This window comes from Protopterus annectens, chromosome 7.part1 (assembly GCF_019279795.1).
Source record: "Protopterus annectens isolate FY-2018-M chromosome 7.part1, PAN1.0, whole genome shotgun sequence".
Taxonomy (NCBI): domain Eukaryota; kingdom Metazoa; phylum Chordata; order Ceratodontiformes; family Protopteridae; genus Protopterus; species Protopterus annectens.
In genome coordinates, this window is record NC_056740.1 from 498,522,660 (window position 1) to 498,545,638 (window position 22,979).

General features: G+C 45.0%; 1 protein-coding gene across 1 annotated transcript in view; it reads left to right on the forward strand.

The window, feature by feature from the left end:
* Positions 1-17,961: 17,961 nt before the first annotated feature.
* LOC122807606 (TRAF interacting protein) overlaps positions 17,962-22,979 on the forward strand; it is a 676,961-nt gene continuing 671,943 nt past the window's right edge. The window contains exon 1 of the mRNA XM_044078516.1: positions 17,962-17,981. Coding sequence (XP_043934451.1) covers positions 17,962-17,981 — 20 coding nt within the window. The remainder of the gene's footprint in view (positions 17,982-22,979) is intronic.

The following is a 22,979-nucleotide window of genomic DNA, read 5'->3' on the forward strand; positions in this document are numbered from 1 at the left end:
ACTATTCTTTTGGGGAAACCTTGCATAAAATGAGGGAGCATTTCCACTGGGAGAGCCAAGATTTTTCAGAATCTAAAAAGAGGCTCAGGGATTTCCTTTTACTACCTCAACAAAGGCCACTAGCTATTCCACCTATGTTAGATATTGTAGATGATGTGTTTTCGGAGTCTAGACTTACCCCTGACTCCATACCTTCAGCTCCTGTTAAGCCTGACAGATATTACAGGGTTCCTGACTCTCATAAATTCCTTTTTAAGAACCCTGCTGCAGACCCAGAAACTATTTCACAGGGTCACAAAGGAGTTAAGGCTTCCACTGCAAAAAAACCTACCCCCTCTGACAGAGATTCTAGGGCACTGGATAGATGGGGAAAAAAGGTTTACACATCTACTACCTTGGCTATAAGGCCTTAAACTGTCAGTTTCATGTGCTCAAATATCAGCAACATGTCATGGCATTGCTTAAACAGAAAATGTTATTAAACTCTGAATGTGCAGAAAACAAGGAAATGCAGGATTTATTGCATGCAGCTGAACAAGTTGGAAAGCATACTTTGCAATGTGGTTTTGATTCTTTGGAGGCCTCCTGCAGGGCCGCAGTTACGGGTTCTCTAATTAGGAGGTATGCTTGGTTAAAGGAACAAAATCTGCCTGATCATGTAAAAGTTAAATTATTAGATGCACCTTTACAGCATGATACTTTGTTTAGTGTTAAGGCAGAGGAGGTGTTAAAGAAGATGGAGGACAAAGCTAAATCAAGATTATTTACAAGCACAGCCACCTAGGTTTAGTAGACACTGGCCTACAAAGAATTGGTCCTTTCCTATGTCAGACAGACCTCAAAGGGGCAGATCCACACGCCCTAGAGCAGATGCCAGGCGCAAGGTTCCTACAGGTCAAAGCATTGGGGTGCTTCTACTTCCAAATTTGGAGAAGACAAATCACAACCATACAGGAAACAGTCCCAGTGACTTCCCCCTGCCTGCACCAAGCACTTATCTCCTGGCAGCACCCTTAGGGGGAAAATTAGCACTTTTTTCTCAAAATTGGCACATTATAACCCAGGACAAGTGGGTTCTAAATATCGTGTCACAAGGGTACAAGTTCCAAACGGCTGGCCAGATCTGCCAAAAAATCAATGGGCAGAGGCACAAAAACAAGTCTCATCCCTCATGGACATGAGGACCATTCAGCAAGTACCAGAGCAAGAGCAGGGACAAGGATTTTACTCAAGACTGTTCTTGGTACCCAGAAAGGACAAGGTCCGGAGACCAATACTGGACTTATCTATTCTGAACACATTCCTGGATATACCAAAATTCAAGATGATGACTTTGCAGCAGCTTCTGCCATGCTGGGCAAGAACGCTTGGCTGGTGACTCTAGACCTAAAAGAGGCATACTTGCATGTCCCAATCAGACAACTGTGCAGAAGATACCTCCGATTCAAGGCTGGCTCAATGCATTACCAATTCTCTGCACTGCCCTTTGGCTTATCTACTGTGCCCAGGGTCTTTACAAAGTGCCTGGCACCAGTAATTGCATTCTGCAGACAAAGAGGAATACAAATATATCCTTACTTGGATGACTGTCTAATTCAACCAGAGAACAAGGATATTTTTCTACAGCATCTGGCGTTTGTGAAAAGACTTCTAACATGCCTAGGGTACACAGTCAACGAAAAGAAATCAAAACTAGTACCATCTCAAGACATAATATTCCTGGGTGCAAGCTTAAATACAACTGCCCAGATGGCTTATCTCACGCCAGACAAACAAAGGCAACTGACTACCTATTTCAAAATGTTGGCAACAAAGGCCCAGTTATCTGCAAGAAAAATTCTGCAGGCTTTGGGCTTCATGGCATCCTGCATCCTACTAATTCCATATGCAAGACTGCATATGAGGAAACTTCAGTGGTACCTAAATGTGTTTGGACTCAACATTGCCACAGCCTGGAAACAATGATTACTCTCATTCCCTGCCTACAGCAGGAGTTTCGATGGTGGGCAAAGGCTTGTCACCAAAACAAGGGACAGCCATTCACATTACCCCCAGCCAGGCAGACATTAACAACGGATGCATCAGATTTTGCCTGGGGGGCCCACATGGCAGGAAGATGCATTCAGGGCACATGGTCTTCAACCCAAATGCATCTACATATCAATCAAAAAGAGATGCTAGCTGTTCAGAATGCCCTGACAGCCTTCAAGGACCTACTTCATCCAGGACAACTACTGATAAAGACAGACAACACCACGGTCATGTGGTATATAAACAAGTGGGGGGGGGGGCACACATTCTTACCCCCTTTGCAGACTAGCCATGGCTTTGTGGGACACAGCATTAACTTACCAAGTACATCTGCAGGCACAATTCCTGCCAGGAAGGAAAAATACTCTGGCAGACTGACTAAGCAGAAACTTCATGGATCCCCACGAGTGGCAGCTGGATCCACAAGTCTTCAGCATGATAACAAGGAAATGGGGATGCCCGGACATAGATCTGTTTGCCTCCCCTCACAACTACCAACTAAAAAGATTCTGCACAAGGACTTATCACAGACAAGATGTCCTATCTTTCAGCTGGAAAAACCTATCAGTATATGCCTTTCCCCCACTGCCTCTCCTCCCCAAGGTACTCCTAAAGGTCAGACAGGAGAAGCCAAAAATGATGCTGATTGCCCCAGACTGGTCCCACCAGTACTGGTTTCCAATCCTAAAGAACTTGTCTCAATGCCCAGCTTGGACCTTACCTCAAATACCTCATCTACTGTCTCAGCAAAAGAATCAGATCCTGCACAGCCAACTCAGGACTTTAAACCTGGCAGCATGGCGGATAATGTAGTCATACAAAGCACACCTCTCAGTAAAGCTGTGATGGGTGGCATTTTGGAGGCCAGAAGGCCTAGTACTAGACAATCTTGTGCTGGAAAATGGAAGAGATTCTGTGCTTGGAACCAGGCACAAGGAACTGATACATCTGTACCAAATATTCCTCAGATTTTGCAATACTTAACTGAGATTTGGACAAAGGCCCATCTTTTTCATCTATTAAAATTCATGCCTCTGCCATTTTGGCTCATTACAATGCAGAGCCACCAATCTTTTCTCATCCCTTATTAAAACAGTAACTCAGAGGAGCCAAAAATTTAAGGCATCCAAGGAGATCACAAATGCCTGCATGGGACCTCACTATGTCTTGGAAAAACTCACCCTGCCTCCTTTTGATCCAGCTGCTACTGCTGATATAAAGTTTTTATCTTGGAAAACAGCTCTGCTCTTAGCAATAACCTCTGCAAGACGAGTTTCAGAGCTACAGGCACTCATGGCTGTGGAAACTTTCATTATTTTTTATCCAGACAGGGTCTCTCTGAGGACAAACCCAACATTTATGCCTAAGGTGGTGTCCAGCGTGGCTCTTAACCAAACTATTCATCTGCCAACTTTTTATCCAAATCCATAGAACAAGGGGGAGAGAATTCTGCATTCTTTGGACGTGCACAGACAGCTTCGATTCTACTTGGACAGGACCAACGTTTTCAGAAAGACAGAGCAATTACTAGTGGCATATGCTGCAGGATCACAAGGAGAGGCTATCTCAAAGCAGACTATTTCAAAGTGAATAGGCCACTGCATTCGTTTCTGCTACTTACACCATGGCAAGTCAGTGCCTAAGGGCATTAGGCCACATTCAACCAGAGCTGCAGCCACTTCAGCAGCCTTTCTCAGGGGAGTACCAACCAAGGACATTTTAGAGGCTGCTACTTGGAGCTCAGTGCACACCTTTACAAAGCACTATCATCTGCCACTCTACTCTAAATCCAGGGCAGGCTTTGCCACTGCAGTTCTGCAGGGCCTCATAGCTGCTCCTAATGCTGTTTAGTTCCAGCCTCCCAACCATAGCTTTGGGACTCTACCCAAATGTAATGACTGTAACAGTGAAACACGAAGAACATAGTACAGTTGTGTACACTTACCATAAATGTAGATGTTCGAGTGTATTCACTGTTGCAGTCCAGGTTACCCACCCACCATCCCCCTTTTCTTCTGATGGAGCCTATCTTTCCTTCTCTGATTTATACAACCTATGTGGTGTATTTGCTTGTAGATTAAGGTAAATTTTATATTGGTGCATGTAATTATATATATATAAATTTTGGCAACCCTTTTAGGGGGCACCTGACATCTGGGGCAAGAAAAATTTAACATAAATGGCGTCTGCTGCTTCTTTTATACCCCTGACAACCTGACGTCAGGGAAGGGTCGACAGCAGCCGACGCAGGACCTAGGACTTTGGAATTCAGGCCGACTGAGGGCAACCTGCCAGCAGGATTACCCAAATGTAATGACTGCAACAGTAAATACACTCAAACATCTACATTTATGGTAAGTGTACACCAATGTACTTTCTACAATATTTGTGAGTTACAATCCTATGGCCTGTCTTACTTCTCCATCAGGGTTCATTTATTGGCAGTTTCAGCATGTTTGCCCATGGGTACTCCTCTTTCTATGCATTCTTATATCAGAATGTTTTTGAAAGAGGTTGTGCACAAAAGACTTCCAAGAAAAAAACAGTAGACCCCTCCTCAGGATATTAATTTTGTGTTAGAGAACTTGCTCCATTTGAACCAGCTATCCTGGCTGACTTGAGGTTCTTAACATGGAAATCCTATTTTACTGATTGTGCTAACCTCTGCAACTAGAGTATCTGAGTTGCATGCTGTTCTGGTGAGCCAACCCTAACTCACCGTCCATAAGGACAGGGTTTCTTTGAGACATAATATTTTGTGCCTAAAGTGGTATCCGAGTTTACTTTAAATAAAACTGTCTGGTGATCATTCATACATCTACTGTTCTGGTAAGTTTACTTTTATTTATTTATGTATTTATTTTATTTTATTTTACATTTGTTGACCGGAATAGTCTGACTGGATATATGTCCATTTTCAGCAGAGGCAAGGGGAGAAAAGCTCCAAGACATAGAAAACGAAAAAAAGAAATTACATAGTGATCACATCATAACAATATAAACATCATTGATAGTCATTTATAGTTAAAAACATTTTGTAAAATAGATACAATACAAGAAACTTTTTTTTTTTTTATATTGGTTCCCTAGGAAGTGTGTTTGGTTCAGTAGATTAGTAGAGAGAAACAAAACAGTGGGGAGGTATACCAGCTGGGAAAGGTGATCATGTGAGATGAAAAGTGTCAGTCTAGGCTGGTGCAATAGCATAACCATTGTGATTTTAGGAAGATTTTTAGTTGCTTTTTAAACAGTGGGGTGGATGAGAGGGATGTTAATTCACTTGGAAGCTTGTTCCAAGTGTTACCAACCGAGTTAGTGAACAGGCAATCCCCAGACTTGTTGGATTTTAAGGTAGATACTAGTACCCTAGGTTACCACAGAAGAAGAAGTAAATCCAAAAAACAACATAGCCAGTTTTTCTCTAGCACCTCGGCAAATGCCTTTAACAGAATATACATTTTAAAATGTACCATAACAGTGATGGGAGTAAATTAGAAGGTACTATTTTGGAAAAAGTGCAGTGTGAAAGAGGTTTGTGTTTAAAATGTAAATTGCAATAGAAAGAATCACTTTTTATTTTAAAATTTGACACTCTGCATCCTAATGGGTTAAACAGAGAGGTTAATTGGAAATGGCTCTTGTAATGAGTTGTTCTTAATTGCTTTATTAATGCTGTTTTAATATAATTGTAATATTCTAGCATGTCGAGTGGTAGATTGCTAGCATCTTCTCCTGTTCAGCTGGTTAATCTGGGAATCTTGAGACAATGCTATAATTGTCTCATGTACACAGACAACCCTCTCCTCCTCCCAACAAACACAAATACATGTGAGAGATGCAACTATATAGCCGAACTGGAGGCTGAACTCTCTCAACTCAGGACTGGCAAGACCAGACAGGAGGAGAAGGTAACTACACACACAACAAACCCAGTCACACGTAGACCTACCCCAACTGCAAATCAAGCACATAATAACACAAAAACATACTTGGAGGCTCTATTAAAAAACTTACCAAAACAACAGAGGCTCCCAAAGCAGACACCCAAAAATTCACCACCTCAAAACATAACACATGCAACACATACTTCAATAAATCAGTGTGTCAATAAATCACAGCCCTTAAGGCCAAACACTATGCCTGATACACTAGTGATAGGTGACTCTATAGTCAGATACACTGACGTCCCACTTACCAGGCTGAGCAAGGAGAGGGTAACGGTAAGCTGCCTATCGGGGGCTAGGATCCGCCATATAACACACGCACTCAGGTCACTCAAAAGCACGTACAAATATGACTCTGTCATTGTCCATGCCGGCGTGAATGACCTGAGACGTACCTCCTTGGACTACATGAAAAGAGACATAGAGGAGCTCTCTGATTATGTAGCCCTGGCTGGTATGACCCTGACCCTGAGCAGCATCCTGCCCTCACCAAGAATGATGCCACAATACAAAGACAAGATGATCACCTTTAATAATTGGCTCAATTACTGGTGTCATTCTAGGGGGATCCAATGTCTGTCTGCCGGGATGACATGCTGGACAAGCCACGCTGCTTCACAAGGGACGGCTTGCACCTGTCACCACTGGGCTTCCGGATATTGGCTAAGGCTCTTGCCACCCCCATAGTGCCTTTTTTAGGCAAGGCTCAAAAGACAAACCCACCTCCTTAGAAAACAAAAATGGAAAAAAATTAAGGGTAATGCTGCTCAACGCCAGAAGTCTAAATCTCAAGATGCAGGCTCTCGAAGCACTCCTCAGTATGGAGAACATCGATGTCTGCGCTGTAACCAAGACCTGGTTCAAGGCTCCTGAGAGCACCCCAGCGCTACCAGGCTTTACCTCATATCATGCTTTTCGGCCCCAAAACCCGGGCCAAACCACAAAGGGAGGGGGAGTGTCCATATTCATCAAGGATACCCACACCTCCAGGTTAGTGGCAACTCATGAAGCATCGGAGACCATCCAGGTGCAGCTAACCGTAGGCAAAACTGCTATACAACTGGTTGCATGTTACAGACCACCCTCCCAATCTCAAGAACCCCACTCAAACTTCCTGAAGACATTGGAAGATATGAATGTCTCACCAAATACCATCATATTGGGAGACTTCAACTACCCTAACATAGACTGGGTGCACTATTCTAGCCCTAACACCTTAGCCCAAAGGTTCCTGGAATTCATAAACTCAAATGCAATGGAACAGCTAGTCACCTCTCCCACAAGGGGGGATAATATACTAGATCTGATCATCACAAACATGGGGACAAAATGCTCCACACCGGAAGTATTCCCCTCACTGGTGAGATCTGACCACAAACTAATCACCCTGGATATACATTTACCACCTCCACCCCTGGCACAAAAGACTACAGTGAGAAACTTCTCAAAAGCCAACTTTACACTTCTCAAGACTGTGATGGTATCATTTAAGCCCACAGGGCCAATGGAAACCACATCCCACAATGCTGAATCCTACACAAATGCTTTCTACGGACATCTCCAAGAATGCATGGATCGTGCAATCCCAAATAAAACCAAGACCCTTTCCACCAAAGGAAAGCGTCCTGTCTGGTGGACCCCAACCATAAACAAATTGTATAACAAAAGAAGGAAGCTACTGCAAGACGGAGCAAAATCCCATAAAGGGAAGGCATCTCTGATCAGCACTAGTAGAAAGCTACGTTCTCTCATAAAAACATCCAAGGCCAACTTTGAGAGAAAAATCGGCCAACTTTGAGAGAAAAATCGCCAAGGACACTAAAGATAACCACAAGGCATACTTCAGTTATGTTAGAAACCTGGGCGGAAACCCTCAGATATGCTCAGAGTTAGTACACAACGACAAAAAATTTACCAAACCCACAGATATTGCCAACATTCTGGCAGACAGGTTCAGTGCAAATTTCTCACCTCCAAAAGAAGAAATACTCATCCCAGCTGAATGTAACCTCCCTGTCGTCTCTGATGTCCAGGTGAGAACCGCCCTCAGCAAAGCAAAAAACACAGCATCTATGGGACCCGATGGTATCCCCGGCTGCGTGATACGTGAACTCCAAGAGGAGCTAAACCCGCATATAAAAATGTTATTTAACCTTAGCCTTACTACGGGATATGTACCTGAACACTGGCGTACAGCAACAGTGGTCCCACTCCACAAGGGAGGCTCCACTACAGACCCTGGGAACTACCGCCCCATAAGCTTGACCAGCCTGGTTTGCAAAGCTATGGAAAGAATTATTATGGAACTCCTAAACAACGACATTGGGGACCTACAGACACTTGATCCCACCCAGTTCGGCTTTGTAAAGGGCAGATCCTGCCTTTTGAACCTGGTTGACTTTTTCAAAACAGTCACTAGAGCCATTGATGAGGGCAAGGCAGTCCATACAGCCTACCTGGACTTGGCTAAAGCCTTCGACACAATACCCCACTCTGGGATCATAGATAAGCCAAACAGCTTAAATGTAAATCCATATGTCACAAGATGGGTTGCAAACTGGCTAAAGAACAGAACCCATAAAGTCAAGATTGCGGGAGCCATGTCAGACTCAAAGCCAGTCACAAGTGGTGTCCCACAGGGCTCTGTCCTGGGACCCCTCTTGTTCGGCATTTACTTCTCAGATGTGAAAGCAAACATGGGAGGGTTGTGGCTGACAAAGTTCGCAGATGACTGCAAACTAGGTGCCATAGTCGATACACCAGCTGGACACATACATCCTACAGAAAGGCCTCACCGAAACGGACAACTGGTGCCGGAATCATGGCCTTAAACTGAATGCCAAGAAATGTATAGTCATCCCCTTTGGGAAAAACAAAATACCCACAAATTATCACATAGACAGTAACCCACTGAGTACCGAAAAAGTAATCAGAGACCTGGGGACCCAAGTTGATAGTGACCTCTCATTTGACACCCACATTGCCAAAGTGGTTAGAAAGAGTTTCTACCTTGCCCACCTTATCATGAAGGGGTTCACATCCAGATCTAAGGAGGTCATCGTGCCCCTGTACTCCTCCCTTATCAGGCCCATGATTGAGTACAATGCCCCATTTGGTATGTACCTCACCCGGCACTTACAACAGCTGGAGAGACCCCAGAAGTACCTCACCAAGAGGATCAAGGGTCTCCAACATATGTCATATTGCTGCCAGGCTAAAGAAACTCCAGCTCTATTCAGTAGCATACCGCCTGCACAGAGGTGATCTGTGCCTGACGTACAAGGCCATGTCCAACCAGGAATTGATGGACATGCTCCACCTCAAAAAATCCAAATCCATAAGAACCACGAGAGCCAAAGATTTAAACCTCAGTACAAACATGAATAGAACATGCTGGAGGGACAGATTCGTAACTCAGAGGCTTCCCATACTCTGGAACAAAATCCCAGTCCATGTTGGGCAGAGCCCCTCACTGACTCTCTTCAAGAGAAATCTTGACGAGTGGATGGGAGATCGTAGGTTTACCCCGGGGGTCACCCCTATGTCGCTACTTGACAGAGGCACAGTAAACTAATTTTAATAAGTAAGGGGGTTTTCAATGTGTCACTACTAGACAAAGGCACAGTATTCTAAATTTATTGTATACACCTTAGTACCACTACATGGGGTGGCGAAAGCCACATCTCTAGGGCTAGGCTTGCAAATGCCCCAGGGCAGATAGCCTAGTACTAAACTATGAAACTATGAAGTGAGGTCTGTGAGGAATTGATATTGTTATACTCTGTTAAAGGAATTTGCCGAGGCACTAGAGAGAAGTCAAGTTTGTTACTACGAAAAATAAATCTTTGGATTTACTGGCTGAGTCGTTTTTTAGATACTAGTATCCTGTTTGCAGATCTTAGAGTTGTTAGGTTTTTGTATTGGCTAATAAGGTTGCTGAGAATGGGAGTATTAGTTGGATGATGAAGAATCCTTTGAATGATTGTAAGTTGCTGTATAAGAAGCTGACTTTGCAATTCCAGCCATCCTAATAGTTTGAGATTCTGGCAGTAATGGGTTCTAAATGGGGATCCAGTGGCAAATCTGGCTATGTTGTTATAAGAATGTTGCCAGTTTGCTGATATTGCTTTTGGAGAGGTTTGTATAGATTGGGGAGGCATAGAGAAGGCTGGAGATTAGGTGTGTTTGGGCGATAGTAGACCTAGATGAACCTGTGAGAAAGGTTTGGAGTCTATAAAAGAAAACAAGTTTTCTATTAACACATCTAACAGGTTAGTTTGTTTGTCAAAATTCAGATTATTATCAATAGTGACACCTAGCAGTTAGGTGGACAAGTCGGGAGCTATTTTAGTCCCATTGTTGGATGTGACTGTAAAGTTAATAGCAGGGGACTTTAAAGTGGGAGAGAGCAATAATAATTTGTTTTTTGGGGGTTAAGGAGGAGACAGCGTTGATGGAACCAGTTTTCGACCAAGTTAAATACTGTTTGGGTCTGGGTTTGAAGCTCTGCAGGTGACGAGGCGCTACATATTAATGTCGAGTTGTCAGCGTATTGTATACAGGTAGCTTGTGGGATGGATGTTTTCAGATCATTAATGAAAATAGTAAAGAGGAGGGGTCCCAGAATGGAGCCTTGAGGGACACCAAGGGAGATAGGGAGTTGCGTGGATAGTTTTTTGTCCCAGAGTACTGCTTGGTGTCCATTTCCTAAGTAGGACTTAAACCACTGGACTGTTTGGATGTCAAATGAGAAAGACCTTAGGATATCTGACAGTAATTGGTGATTCACCATGTCAAATGCCTTAGAGGGGTCAATAAAGAGGGCTGAGGACAGTAAGCTGTTGTTAGGTTTTTATTAATGCAGTCTGAATAGGATAGGACTGCTGTTGTAGTACTATGGAGTGGCCTAAAGCCATGCTGGCAGTCAACTAGTAGGTGGTTTTGGAGGGGATGATCAAGTAATTGTTGATGAATACATCTCTCCATAATTTTTGCTAATGGGGAAAGTAGGGCTATGGGGCAGAAGCTAGAGAGTTCATTTGAGTTACCTCCCTTGTGGAGTGGAATAATGTGTGAGATTTTCCATAGATAGGGGATGGAGCATTCTGTTATGGTTCTGTTAGTTAATATAGAAATTGGGTAGGCAAGTACTCCAGTTGCCATTTGCAGGTATTCAGCTGGTAGGAGGTCAGCTGATGGAGTTCAGGGTTTACGTTTGAGATGTAGGTTGCATATATGGGATGTTGGTACAGGTTGGAGGTATAATGTGTGGGGTAAGTTGGTTGGCGGGGTGACTCAGCATTAGTAACAGGTGGTATAGGGGGTAAGTATTGGCTAATGATTGGACTGCAACAGAGAAATATTTGTTAAAAATATCAGCAATTTGGCTGGGAGAGTTTTGAGTCAAATTAGTGGGGGTAGGTGTTTTGGAGTGTCCAGTGTGTAGCAATTTATTTATTACTGACCAGAAGTTTTGTGGGTTTTGATGTTGGGTCTGTTGGAATATCAAGGAATATTAATTTTTTGTGACATTTCTAAGCTGCCTAAAGTTTAGATGATCAGTAGAGTTTCTAGTATGTCTCAATTTGGTCCAGGTTTTATTTCTCAGTCTCATTTTTTTGCCTCGTCTCATTTGTAAGCCAAGGGGCAGGTTTGTTCCTAATTCTAACAGTGTGAGAGGGAGCATGGTGTTCCAGAATTTGTAAGAATTTATTGTTAAAGTATGAGACTGCTTCATCAAGAGGTAGGGATTTTAGGGGCAACCAATTGCAAGCTTTAAGCTCAGCTTGAAAGTTAACGGGGTTTAGATTTTTCTTGTTTTGTGTAGTTCTACAGTTAATTTGGTTGGGGAGTGAGGTCGTTTGTCTGGATATAAAGGCCAGAGAGTGGTCACTAATATCATTGGGGAGTAAGCCTGTTTTAAATAATTGGGGATTACTGTTCACTAGTAGCCAATCTAAGGTGGTTTGTTTGTTACTAGGTTTATGGGCTCTGGTAGGGGAGGTGATGGTTTGATGAAATCCATAAAGATTGATGAAAGTAGTTGGATTTCCAGAAGTACAACATTTCCAGTCAATATTAAAATCCCCAAGGAGTATGGATGTTCTTCATGTTTCACTGTTGCAGTCATTACATTTGGGTAATCTGCTGGCAGGTTGCCCTCAATCAGCCTGATTAACAGTGTCTTGGGTACTGCGTTGGTTGCTGTCCCTTCTTCGATGCCATCAGGTCGTCAGGGGTATAAAATATGCAGCTGATGCCATTTTCATCAGTCTTTCTTGCCGCACGGTACCCGAAGCAGAAGCAGTTTGCAAGTGCCGGTCGGCCGACTCCTGAAATTTTCATTTTTGAGTTTCAGAACCGAAGTCTTCAACCTAAAGCTAAATACCCAGTTGGAGAAACTTTTTCTTGCTCTTTACCGATGTCAGTAAAAGTTAATAATTGTATTCCTTGTGGGAAGCAAATACCTCATAATGATTTTCATTTGTACTGTATTCCTTGCCTAGGCCCTGACCACAACGTGCCTTGCTGTCGGTTTTGTGCTAAATTTAATCGATGCACTATTAAGCGTCTGTATATTTTTGCATCAAAATATTTTGGCTCAAGATTTAACTATCCAGAAATGTCGTCTGTTAGCAATCCGACTACCGGAATCCATCAAAAACTCAAAGAAAAAGAGACAGACAGTCAAGGTCCAAAACCGACGACGAAGCTTTTCCTAAGCCAGTTGCTGGTACTCAGTGAGGCGCTTTCGCAGCCCCTGTTATCCGCTACTTTTGATTCGTAGGCCTCTACTGAGACCCATTCAGAGTCCAGTATGCCACGAGACACTTTAAGTATTGAACCCGCGGATGTCTCTACCTTTAGATGGATCCGGAGCCACTGAGCAGGCACCGGCTTCTGAGGGTGTTTTCAGGCCTAAAGATTTGTATATTAAACCGCCATCTTCAAAACCTAGGCCAAAATCAACTTCTATGTCTAAAAAATAATTACGCTTGTGCCACACGCACAGGCCCCTATGCCTAAAAAGCAAATGATCAAAATGGCTGAGGATTTAATTACCTTGATCAGGGGTTCCCATCCCCCTCCTGCAAAGAGGCCTAGACAAGGCACTGACTATGAATAATCATATCAGGTTTCTATTTCTTCCGATTCCTCTTCTGATCAGGAATTATCTATTCCACCTTATGAGGACTCTGATGCAGAACATCATTCTGCCTCTCCTCCTGAGGATTTTTCTTTTGGAGAAACTTTGCATATCTTAAGGGAACACTTTTTCACTGGGAGAGTCAGGATTTCTCAGAATCTAAAAAGAAGCTTAGGGATTTCCTTCTTCTTTCTCAGCATAGGCCTTTGACTATACCTCCTGTTCTAGACATTGTTGATGATGCTTTCTCAGAATCCAGCATGGCTCCTGATTCCCTGCCTTCGGCTCCTAGTAAGCCAGACAGATATTACAGGATTCCTGACTCCCACAAATTCCTCTTTAAAAACCCTACTGCTGACCCTGAAACCGTTTCTCAGGGTCCCAAGAGCGTTGAGGCTTCTACTGCTAAAAATCCTACCACTTCTGATAGAGACTCCTGGGCACTGGATAGATGGGGTAAGAAGGTTTACATGTCTGCAACCTTGGCAATTAGGGCTTTGAACTGTCAATTTCATATGCTTAAATAGCAGCATGTCATGGGCTTACTTAAACAGAAAATTATGTTGATTTCTGACTGCATGGAAAATAGAGTTGCAGGATTTATTGCATTCAGCTGAACAAGTTGGCAAGCATACTTTGCAATGTGGTTTTGATTCCTTGGAGGCCTCTTGCAGGGCCGCTGTAACTGGATCTGTGATATGAAGGCATGCTTGGCTCAAGGAGCAAAATCTGCCTGATCATGTTAAAGCAAAATTGCTGGATGCTTCTTTACAACACGACAGTGTATTTGGTAATAAGGCAGAAGAAGTTTTGAAAAAGATGGAAGATAAAGCTAAATCTATGCAAACTGTAAACGATTTCCTACAAGTGCAGCCACCCAGGTTTTAGTAGGCACTGGCTACTAAGAATTGGTTCTTTCCAGTACCCACCAGAACTGCTCAGGTCAAACCCAGACACTCCAAAGGCTCCAGGTTTCAGTCACAAGGAACTTCTAGAACAAAACAATGGGGTGCCTCCACCTCCAAATCTGGAAGTAACAAGGCACCTTCCTATGGTAAACGGTCTCAATGACTTTCCTCTGCAATCACCAAGCACTTATCTTTTGGCCGCCCCTTTGGGGGGAAAACTGGCACTTCATGCACAAAACTGGCAACTAATTACCCAGGACAAGTGGGTTTTAAATATAGTATCCCGGGGATACAGATTTCATTTCCACACATTGACAATCTCAAACGGATGGCCAGATCTGCCTCCAAATCAGTGGGCAGAGAACCAGAAACAAGTTATATCCCTCATGAATATGGGGGCTATTCAACCAATACCAGAAAAGGGACAAGGTTTTTATTCAAGACTTTTCCTGGTACCCAGAAAAGACGAATCATGGCGTCCAATTCTGGACTTATCCATTCTAAATACATTTCTGGACATTCCAAAATTCAAGATGCTGACTCTACAACAGTTACTGCCTATTCTAGGCAAGGATGCCTGGTTGGTAACTCTAGACTTGAGGCTTACCTGCGTATCCCAATCAGGGAATTATACAGAAAAAAGGAAGCCAATCTGGTGGTCCCCTGCTATAAACAAACTATACAGCAGAAGGAAGAAACTATTGCAGAAAAGAGGAAAATCCCAGGATGCAAAAAACTCCCTCACCAGCCTCAGTAAGAAGCTGAGATCCCTCATAAAATCCTCAAAAGCTAGTTACGAAAATAAAATTGCGAAAGATTCCAAAGACAACGACAAGGCATTCTATAGTTATGTCAAGAATCTAAATGGCAATGCTCATATCTGCTCTGAGCTACAACAGAATGGCATTAAATATACTGATCCCAAGGATATTGCCAATATCATGGCAGATCGATTTAGTGCCAACTTCACTCCCCTTTCACCCCCTAAAGGGCCCATCTCAATACCAAAAGATTGCCAAATTCCGATGATCACAGCCACACAGGTAGAAACAGCACTCTCCAAAGCTAAGAATACAGCATCCATGGGACCAGATGACATCCCAGGCTGTGTACTACATGAACTACAAAATGAACTGCACCCCACCTAAGTGTCATGTTTAATCATAGCCTCACCTCAGGCTTCGTGCCCACTGAGTGGCGCACAGCTACAGTTATCCCGATCCACAAGGGAGGATCCATCTTGGATCCCGGGAACTACCGTCCCATCAGTCTGACAAGCCTGATCTGCAAGGGCATGGAACGCATTATCATGGGACTTATAAACAAATACAATGGCAACCTCCAGACACTGGACCCCACCCAGTTTGGGTTTGTGAAGGGCCGATCTTGTCTCCTGAATCTGATTGACTTCTTTGAATCGGTCTCCAGAGCTGTGGACGAGGATAAGGAGGTCCACACAGCCTGTCTGGACCTTGCCAAGGCCTTCGACACCATCCCCCACTCTGGAATCATAGATAAACTTACTAAGCTGGGCATAAATCCCTACGTCACTCGATGGGTTGCCAACTGGCTTACTGACAGAACCCAGACTGTAAAAGTAGCCAACTCCAAATCCCACTGCAGACAAGTGGAGTACCTCAGGGTTCAGTCCTGGGACTACTCTTGTTTGACATCTACTTCTCTGAAGTACAGGCCAACATTAAGGGACTCTGGCTAACAAAGTTTGCAGATGACTGCAAACTGGGATCCATTATTGAATCCCCAAATGATGTGGATAGTCTACAAAAGGGCCTTACAGAAACAGATGCCTGGTGCCAGAGCCATGGGCTCAAGCTTAATGCCAAGAAATGTATAGTCATCCCCTTTGGAAAAAGACATGTACCCATGAACTACCACGTAGGTGGCAGGGCACTAAACATCGAAAGTATGATGAGAGACTCTGTAACCACATCGCCACAACAGTCAGGAAATCCTTCTACTTGGCACACCTCATCACGAAGAGCTTTTCATCAAGAAAAAAAGGAGGTCATTGTCCCACTGTACTCATCCCTCATTAGACCCATTATAGAGTATAATGCCCCATTTGGTATGTACTTCATAAGACATCTGCAACAGCTGGAAAGGCCACAGAAATACCTCACTAAACGAATCACAGGCCTAAAGCAGATGCCATATGCTGACCATCTAAAAAACTCCAGCTATACTCTGTGGCATATCGTCTACTCAGAGGCAATCTCTGCTTAACATACAAGGCCATGTCAAACCCTGAGCTGTTGGACATGTTCCACTTAAAGAAATCCCAATCTCTCAGAGCCACACGCTCCAGGGATCTAAACCTTATCACAATGAACAAAACATGCTGGGAGGGATAGGTTCCTGACCCAGAGACTCCCCATACTCTGGAATAGACTGCCCATACATGTCAAGCAGAGCACCTCATTGGCCCTCTTCAAAAGGAACCTTGATGATTGGATGGGAGACAGGAAATTCACCCCGGAGATCATGTCAGTCGCCCTGCTAGACAGGGGCCCACAGAAGTAAATATTGTGGGAAAACATTTCCAGGGAATTGTTATGGCTAGGCTTGCATAGGCCTTAGGGCCGATAGCCTAGTACCAACCTATGAACCTAAGAAGATCCCTCCACTTCAAAGCAGGCTATTTGCATTACCAGTTCTCTGCACTGCCCTTTGGCTTATCTACTGTGCCCAGGGTCTTCACAAAGTGCCTGGCACCAGTAATTGCATTTTGCAGACAAAGAAACATTCAAATGTATCCTTACCTGGATGATTATCTGATTCAGGCAGAAAACATGGACACACTTCTAAAACATCTGGCATTTGTAAAAAGACTGCTAGCTTGTCTAGGATATACCATAAACGAAAATAAATCACAACTGGTACCCTCTCAAATAATTGCATTCCTGGTTGCAAGCTTAAATACAACTGCCCATATGACTTGCCTCATGCCAGAAAAACAAATTCAGTTGTTGACTTCAAACAAGTGGCCACAAAAACTCAGCTATCTGCAAGAGAAATTCTGCAGGCCTTGGGGTTCATGGCTTCCTGCGTTCTAATAATTTCATATGCAAGACTGCATATGAGGAAACTTCAGTGGTACCTAAACAGCTTATGGAGTCAACATTGTCACAGTCTGGAAACAATGATTCCTCTCATTCCTTGCCTGCAGCAAGAGTTCTATGGTGGGCAGACGCCTGCCACCAAAACAAGGGACTGTCATTCATTCCACCCCCTGCCACCCAAACCCTGACTACAGATGCATCAGATTATGCTTGGGGGCGCATCTGGCAGGGAGATGCATTCAGGGCCAATGGAACCCAAATCAAATGCACCTACATATCAACCAGAAAGAGATGCTAGCTGTACAGAATGCTCTGACAGCCTTCAAGGACTATCTTCTTTCAGGACAACGTCTGTCTTTATCAGTAAACACCACAGTCATGTGGTACATAAACAAGCAGGGGGGTACCCATTTGTACCCCCTTTGCAGACCAGCCATGGCTTTGTGGAGCACGGTCTTGATTTATCAAATACATCTACAGGCTCAATTCCTGCCAGGAAAGCAAAATACTCTGGCAGACGAACTAAGCAGAAATCTTATGGACCCACACGAATGGAAACTGGATCCACAAATCTTCAGCATGTTGACATGCAAATGGGGGAGCCCAGACATAGATCTTTTTGCCTCACTCCAAAGAAAGATCAGTTGGACAAATTCTGCACAAGAATTCATCACAAAAAAGCTTGGAATGTGGATGCTCTATCCTTCAGCTGGAAAAACCTATCAGTCTATGCCTTCCCACCTGTGCCTCTGCTCTCCAAGGTCTTACTAAAAGTCAGACAGGAAAAAACAAAAATGATTCTGATTGCTCCAGACTGGCCTCGCCAACACTGGTAACTGCTCCTACGCAATATGTCGCACCTTCCTCCATGGTACTTGTCTCGGAAACCTTATCTACTGTCTCAGCAGAACTATCAAATTCTGCACATTCAGCTCCAAACTCTGAATCTTGCAGCATGGCTAATCGACTAATTTCACCAGTTACATCTCTCAGCAAACCTGTGATGGATGTCATTTTGGAGGCTAGAAGGCCTAGTACTAGAAAATCTTATGCTGACAAATGGAAAAGATTCTGTGCCTGGAACCAAGCACAAGGAATTAAGCACAAGAATAAGGGGTCGGGAGTGTGGCCTAATGGTTAAGGTGTTTGCCTTACAAACACAAGGTACAGGATTTGAGTATCACAAGGGATAATTGGCTAGGCTTAAAATGTCTCGCAAGGGCCGTTAGCCTAGTAATAATCTATGAACCTATGAACTACAGCAATGCCCAATATTCCTCAGATTCTGAAATATTTAACCGAGATGCTTCACAAGGGCCTATCTTTTTCTTCCATAAAAATCCATGCCTCTGCCATTTTAGCTCATTACAACACAGAGCCTCTGTTCTTCTCTCATCCCCTGCTAAAGCAGTACCTCAGAGGGGCCAAAAATTTAAGACCTCACAGGAGATCACCAACTCCTGCATGGGACCTCAATTTTGTGTTGTAAAAACTCACTCTACCTTCTTTTGAGCCAGCTGCTACTGCAGACCTAAAATTTCTCTCTTGGAAGACAGCTTTCCTTTTAGCAGTCACTTCAGCAAGAAGTATTTCAGAACTACAGGCTCTCATGGCAGTGGAGCCTTTTATCTTTTACCCAGACAGGGTGGCTCTCGGGACCAAGTCATCCTTTATGCCTAAAGTGGTATCTAGTGTGGCTCTTAATCAGACCATTCATCTGCCAGCTTTCTTCCCAAATCCACAGAACAAGGGTGAGCGGATTCTGCATTCATTGGATGTACACAGACAACTAAGATTCTACTTAAACAGGACAAAATCTCTAAGAAAATCTGAGCAATTACTGGTGGCATTTGCTGCAGGGGCAGAGGGGAAGGCTATTTTCAAAGTGGACTATTTCAAAATGGATAAGCCATTGTATTCGTTTCTGCTACATGCACCATGGTAAACCTGTCCCCAAGGGGATCAGATCCCATTCCACCAGGGCTGCATCTACTTCTGCAGCCTTTCTCAGAGGGGTTCCTACCAGAGACATTCTAGAGGCTGCTACTTGGAGCTCAGTTCATATGTTCACCAAACATTACCATTTACCTCTCTTCTCTAAATTCAGAGCAGACTTATAGCTGCTCCTAATGCTGTATAATTCCATCCTCCCAACCATAGCTTTGGGATTCTACCCAGATGTAATGACTGCAACAGTGAAACAGGAAGAACATAGTACAGTTGTGTACACTTACCATAAATGTAGATGATGTTAAGTTGTCAATCTCGCCTTCATTCTTGCTGGATGGGTTCGGAGCCGATCCTCGGCTCCGACTCAGCCAATACTAAAGCTCGAGAGCTAATTCCACCGGCACGAGGCTCCCCTATATCCCACAATGCTAGGCGGTAACTACTCGGATCTCGTTTGCCGCTTAGCTGTGAGGTGCTTTCTTCTACCGGCTCTGGCAGGTTAGTGAGTTTTTCTTGTCAAAAACTTCAATTTTCTACCCCTATCCTTTCTAGTTTAGTTTTAATACAGAGTATCCCTTTACTTTAAATCGGGTCCCCATTTTTTATTCCCTTTTTAACTTCTAGGCCTTTGGCCCACTCCCCTTTTTCCCCTGTCATTTTTTAGTGTGACTGGATTTTTTCCTTTGGTTAAAGGGTGTGTCTGTGTGTTGTGTCTGTGTCCTTTGATATACAGTCTTTTAGGATGTCTAAAGACTCCAAGGTCTCAGGCTTCAAGAAGTGTGATTCGTGCTGTCAGAAAATGTCTCTGACAGACTGTCACACTTCTTGTGTCTATTGCCTGGGACCTTTGCACCTGCAGGACTCCTGTGCTGTTTGCCGTGCATTCAGCCCTAGAGTCCAGCAGGAACGCAAAAATAAACGTATTCTTCGAGGCTTGTTAAAGCCTGAAGGCCCCTCGACCCAGTCTGCGTCGGGGAAGCCTTCAAAGACTTCCAGGCCATCGGCTCCAGCTTCAGAGCCATCTGCTGGGAGCATCAAGACTGCTTCGACATCGGCTCCGGCTGGAGTCGATGTTTCGAAGTCCCAAACCGTTACCTCGGCTCCGGCCGGAGCTGAGGTTGCTAAGACTCAGTCGGCTCCGATAGTCTTATTGGAGCCAACTTCAAAGAAGAGGTCGAGGTCCCCTTCCATCAGCTCCATCCACTCAGCTCTGGGATCTCCTCTTCTGTCGGAGCGGAGCCATAGGTCCCATTCCTCTCGGTCCTCCAGGCTGTCCGACCATGACTTACAAAGGGTGGTGAGTAGACTTCTCAAGTCCGAGGCACTGGCCCAAATGCTGCATAGCCCTACTTAACAGTCAGCAGCTATTCCCATTCCTGCTTCTATTCCTCCTCCGACTCTGCTGAGTTCGGAGCCGGGGCTTGTCGGAGCCGTGGCTGTCTGTGCATCGGAGCCGATACCTTCCCTTTCGGCTCCGTCGTCTTTTCCGATTTCCTCCTTGGAGGGATCTCGGTGCCGGGCTTCCCTCGTCAGCTCCGAGGGGGCGAGTGGCATCGGACCCTTGTCCGACCCCGTTCTCCCTCTCGGAGCGTCGGCGCTGGTGAGTTCGGCTCTGACATCGGCTTCGGAGCCGTCCCTGTTGGTGGGGTCCTTGTCTCCTCGGAGCGGGGACCTTCGGCCTTGGCAGATCGGGGCGCCTTCGAGGTCATGTGGAGCGTGCTAGACCCCGTGTCTACCCCACAGTCAGCTCCATCAGCTCCTCCCTCTTCAGTGCCTGCACTGATTTCTACCCACCCCCTCGTAACAGACCACAGAGAGCCAGCTCCTCCGGTTTCCCCATTGGGAATATCCTCTTCTTCCGAGGCTTCTCCTGATCCGGTAGGAGAACCCCCTCGGAAGAGACAGTGCAAGAGGAAGCACGTTGACTCCCCTGAGTCTATCACCTCTGACACCGACTTGGAGGAATCTGAAGGTTCCCCTCGGTCCCCCTCTGAGGATGTCTCTTTTGCTGACATCCTTGAAATCCTCAAACAGAGGGGGAACTGGCCCGCCCTTAACCCTTCAGAGGACGAGTCGGTCTACCTTGAGGCGTTTGGCTCTCGCCCTTCCACCTCCTGGGTGTCTCCTCCCTTTGACCCCCCTCATGGAAGTGGTGGCAAGGAAGGCTTGGACGGCCCCTGATTCGGTGGAACCTACCCCAAGGAGACCCTCAAAATTTATTACTGCCCCAAAAGAGAAACCGTTCTTGTCCAAAGGTGTCTCTGTTGATGCCATGGTGGTGGCCGCAGCCACTAAGAAGGAATTAGCCGATCCTTTGGTACCTGTCCATCCTCCTAATAAGGAGTCTAGGACCATGGACAGGTGCGGTAAGCGGATGATTTCCTCAGCGACCTTTGCCATGCGGTCGCTGAACTACTTGTGCCACTTCACCCGTCTCCAGAGGGATTTACTCAAGAATATGGGTGAGGCTATGCAGGATCCGACAAAATGAACTCCCATTTGGCAACCCTGAATTCAATTGTCAACTCCTCCATGCGGCATCTCATATGCGGCTGATGGGGCGAGTAGGGCCGCAGGCACAGGTGTAGCTTTACGACGCCTCGCCTGGATGCGGCTTTGCAATTTTGCAGACCCTTTCAAGGCGTCCTTCACCAATTCCCCCTTTGATGGCTCAACGTTGTTTGGACCTCAGGTGAAGGACACATTGACTAGGTGCGAGCAGGAAGGTAAGACTCTCTCTGCCATGGGAGTCCGTTTTTCTACCCCTTCCAGACCTTATCCCAAAGGTCAGAGGGGGGGAAAAATGTGGTTCCGCAAACCACAAGGAGTCTCATCTGACGCACAAAGTCGATTGCCTCTAGAGGGGAGAGGGGGGAACAACAATAGACGCCGCCCTAGGGACAGAAGTGGTCCGCAAAACCAGGGTGGCAGAGAAACTTTCTCCGATAAACCCTTTCAGCATCCCTGAGGAGCTGCCCGGCTGCCCACCTTCAGAGGCAGTCGGGGGAAGATTATCACTGTACCCAAAAGCCTGGCTTTCCCTCACGCAAGACAAATGGGTACAGTCGATCATATCCGAGGGTTACAAAATCCCCTTTATTCACATCCCATCCCAACCCAAAGGATCCCTTCTAGACGTTCCACCCAGTCTAAGGGAACAAGCAGCGTTAGAAATATCAAAGCTGTTGTCAAAAAGAGCTATCCAACCAGTCCCAGCAGACCAGCAAGGATCCGGAATCTACTCCAAATTCTTTTTGGTACCAAACAAACCAGGGGACTGGAGACCAATACTGGATCTCAGCAAGCTAAACAAGTATGTGAAGAAAACAAAATTCCGGATGGTCACGCTACAGTCCGTTCTACCCTTCTTGGGTCAGGACAATTGGATGTGCTCGATAGACCTTCAGGATGCGTACTACCATATCAAAATGCACAGACGCTCCAGAAGGTTTCTCCGCTTCAGGCTGGGAGCCAGTCACTACCAGTTCAGAGCCCTGCCCTTTGGTCTCACTACAGCCCCCCGAGTGTTCACCAAATGTATGGCAGTGGTCGCTGCTCACTTGAGACGTCAAGGATTCCAGGTGTTTCCATATTTGGACGACTGGCTCCTTACTGCCACCACCAGGCGTCAACTTCTTCTATCCAGAGACTTCACCATCCAAACTTGCCAAGCTCTAGGCATTTCAATAAATTTCGAAAAATCTGCATTGTCGCCTTGTCAATCTATTACCTTTATAGGCGCCACCTTAGACACAGTTCATCTTTCCACCAGACTAACAGAGCAAAGAGTATCAGATATCCGCAAACAAGTTTACCTTCTACTTCAATACAACAAGATCAAAGCCAGGGTAGTCTTGAAGGTATTAGGACTCATGGCAGCTACTATTACACTTAGCTCGTTTTCACATGCGGATCCTCA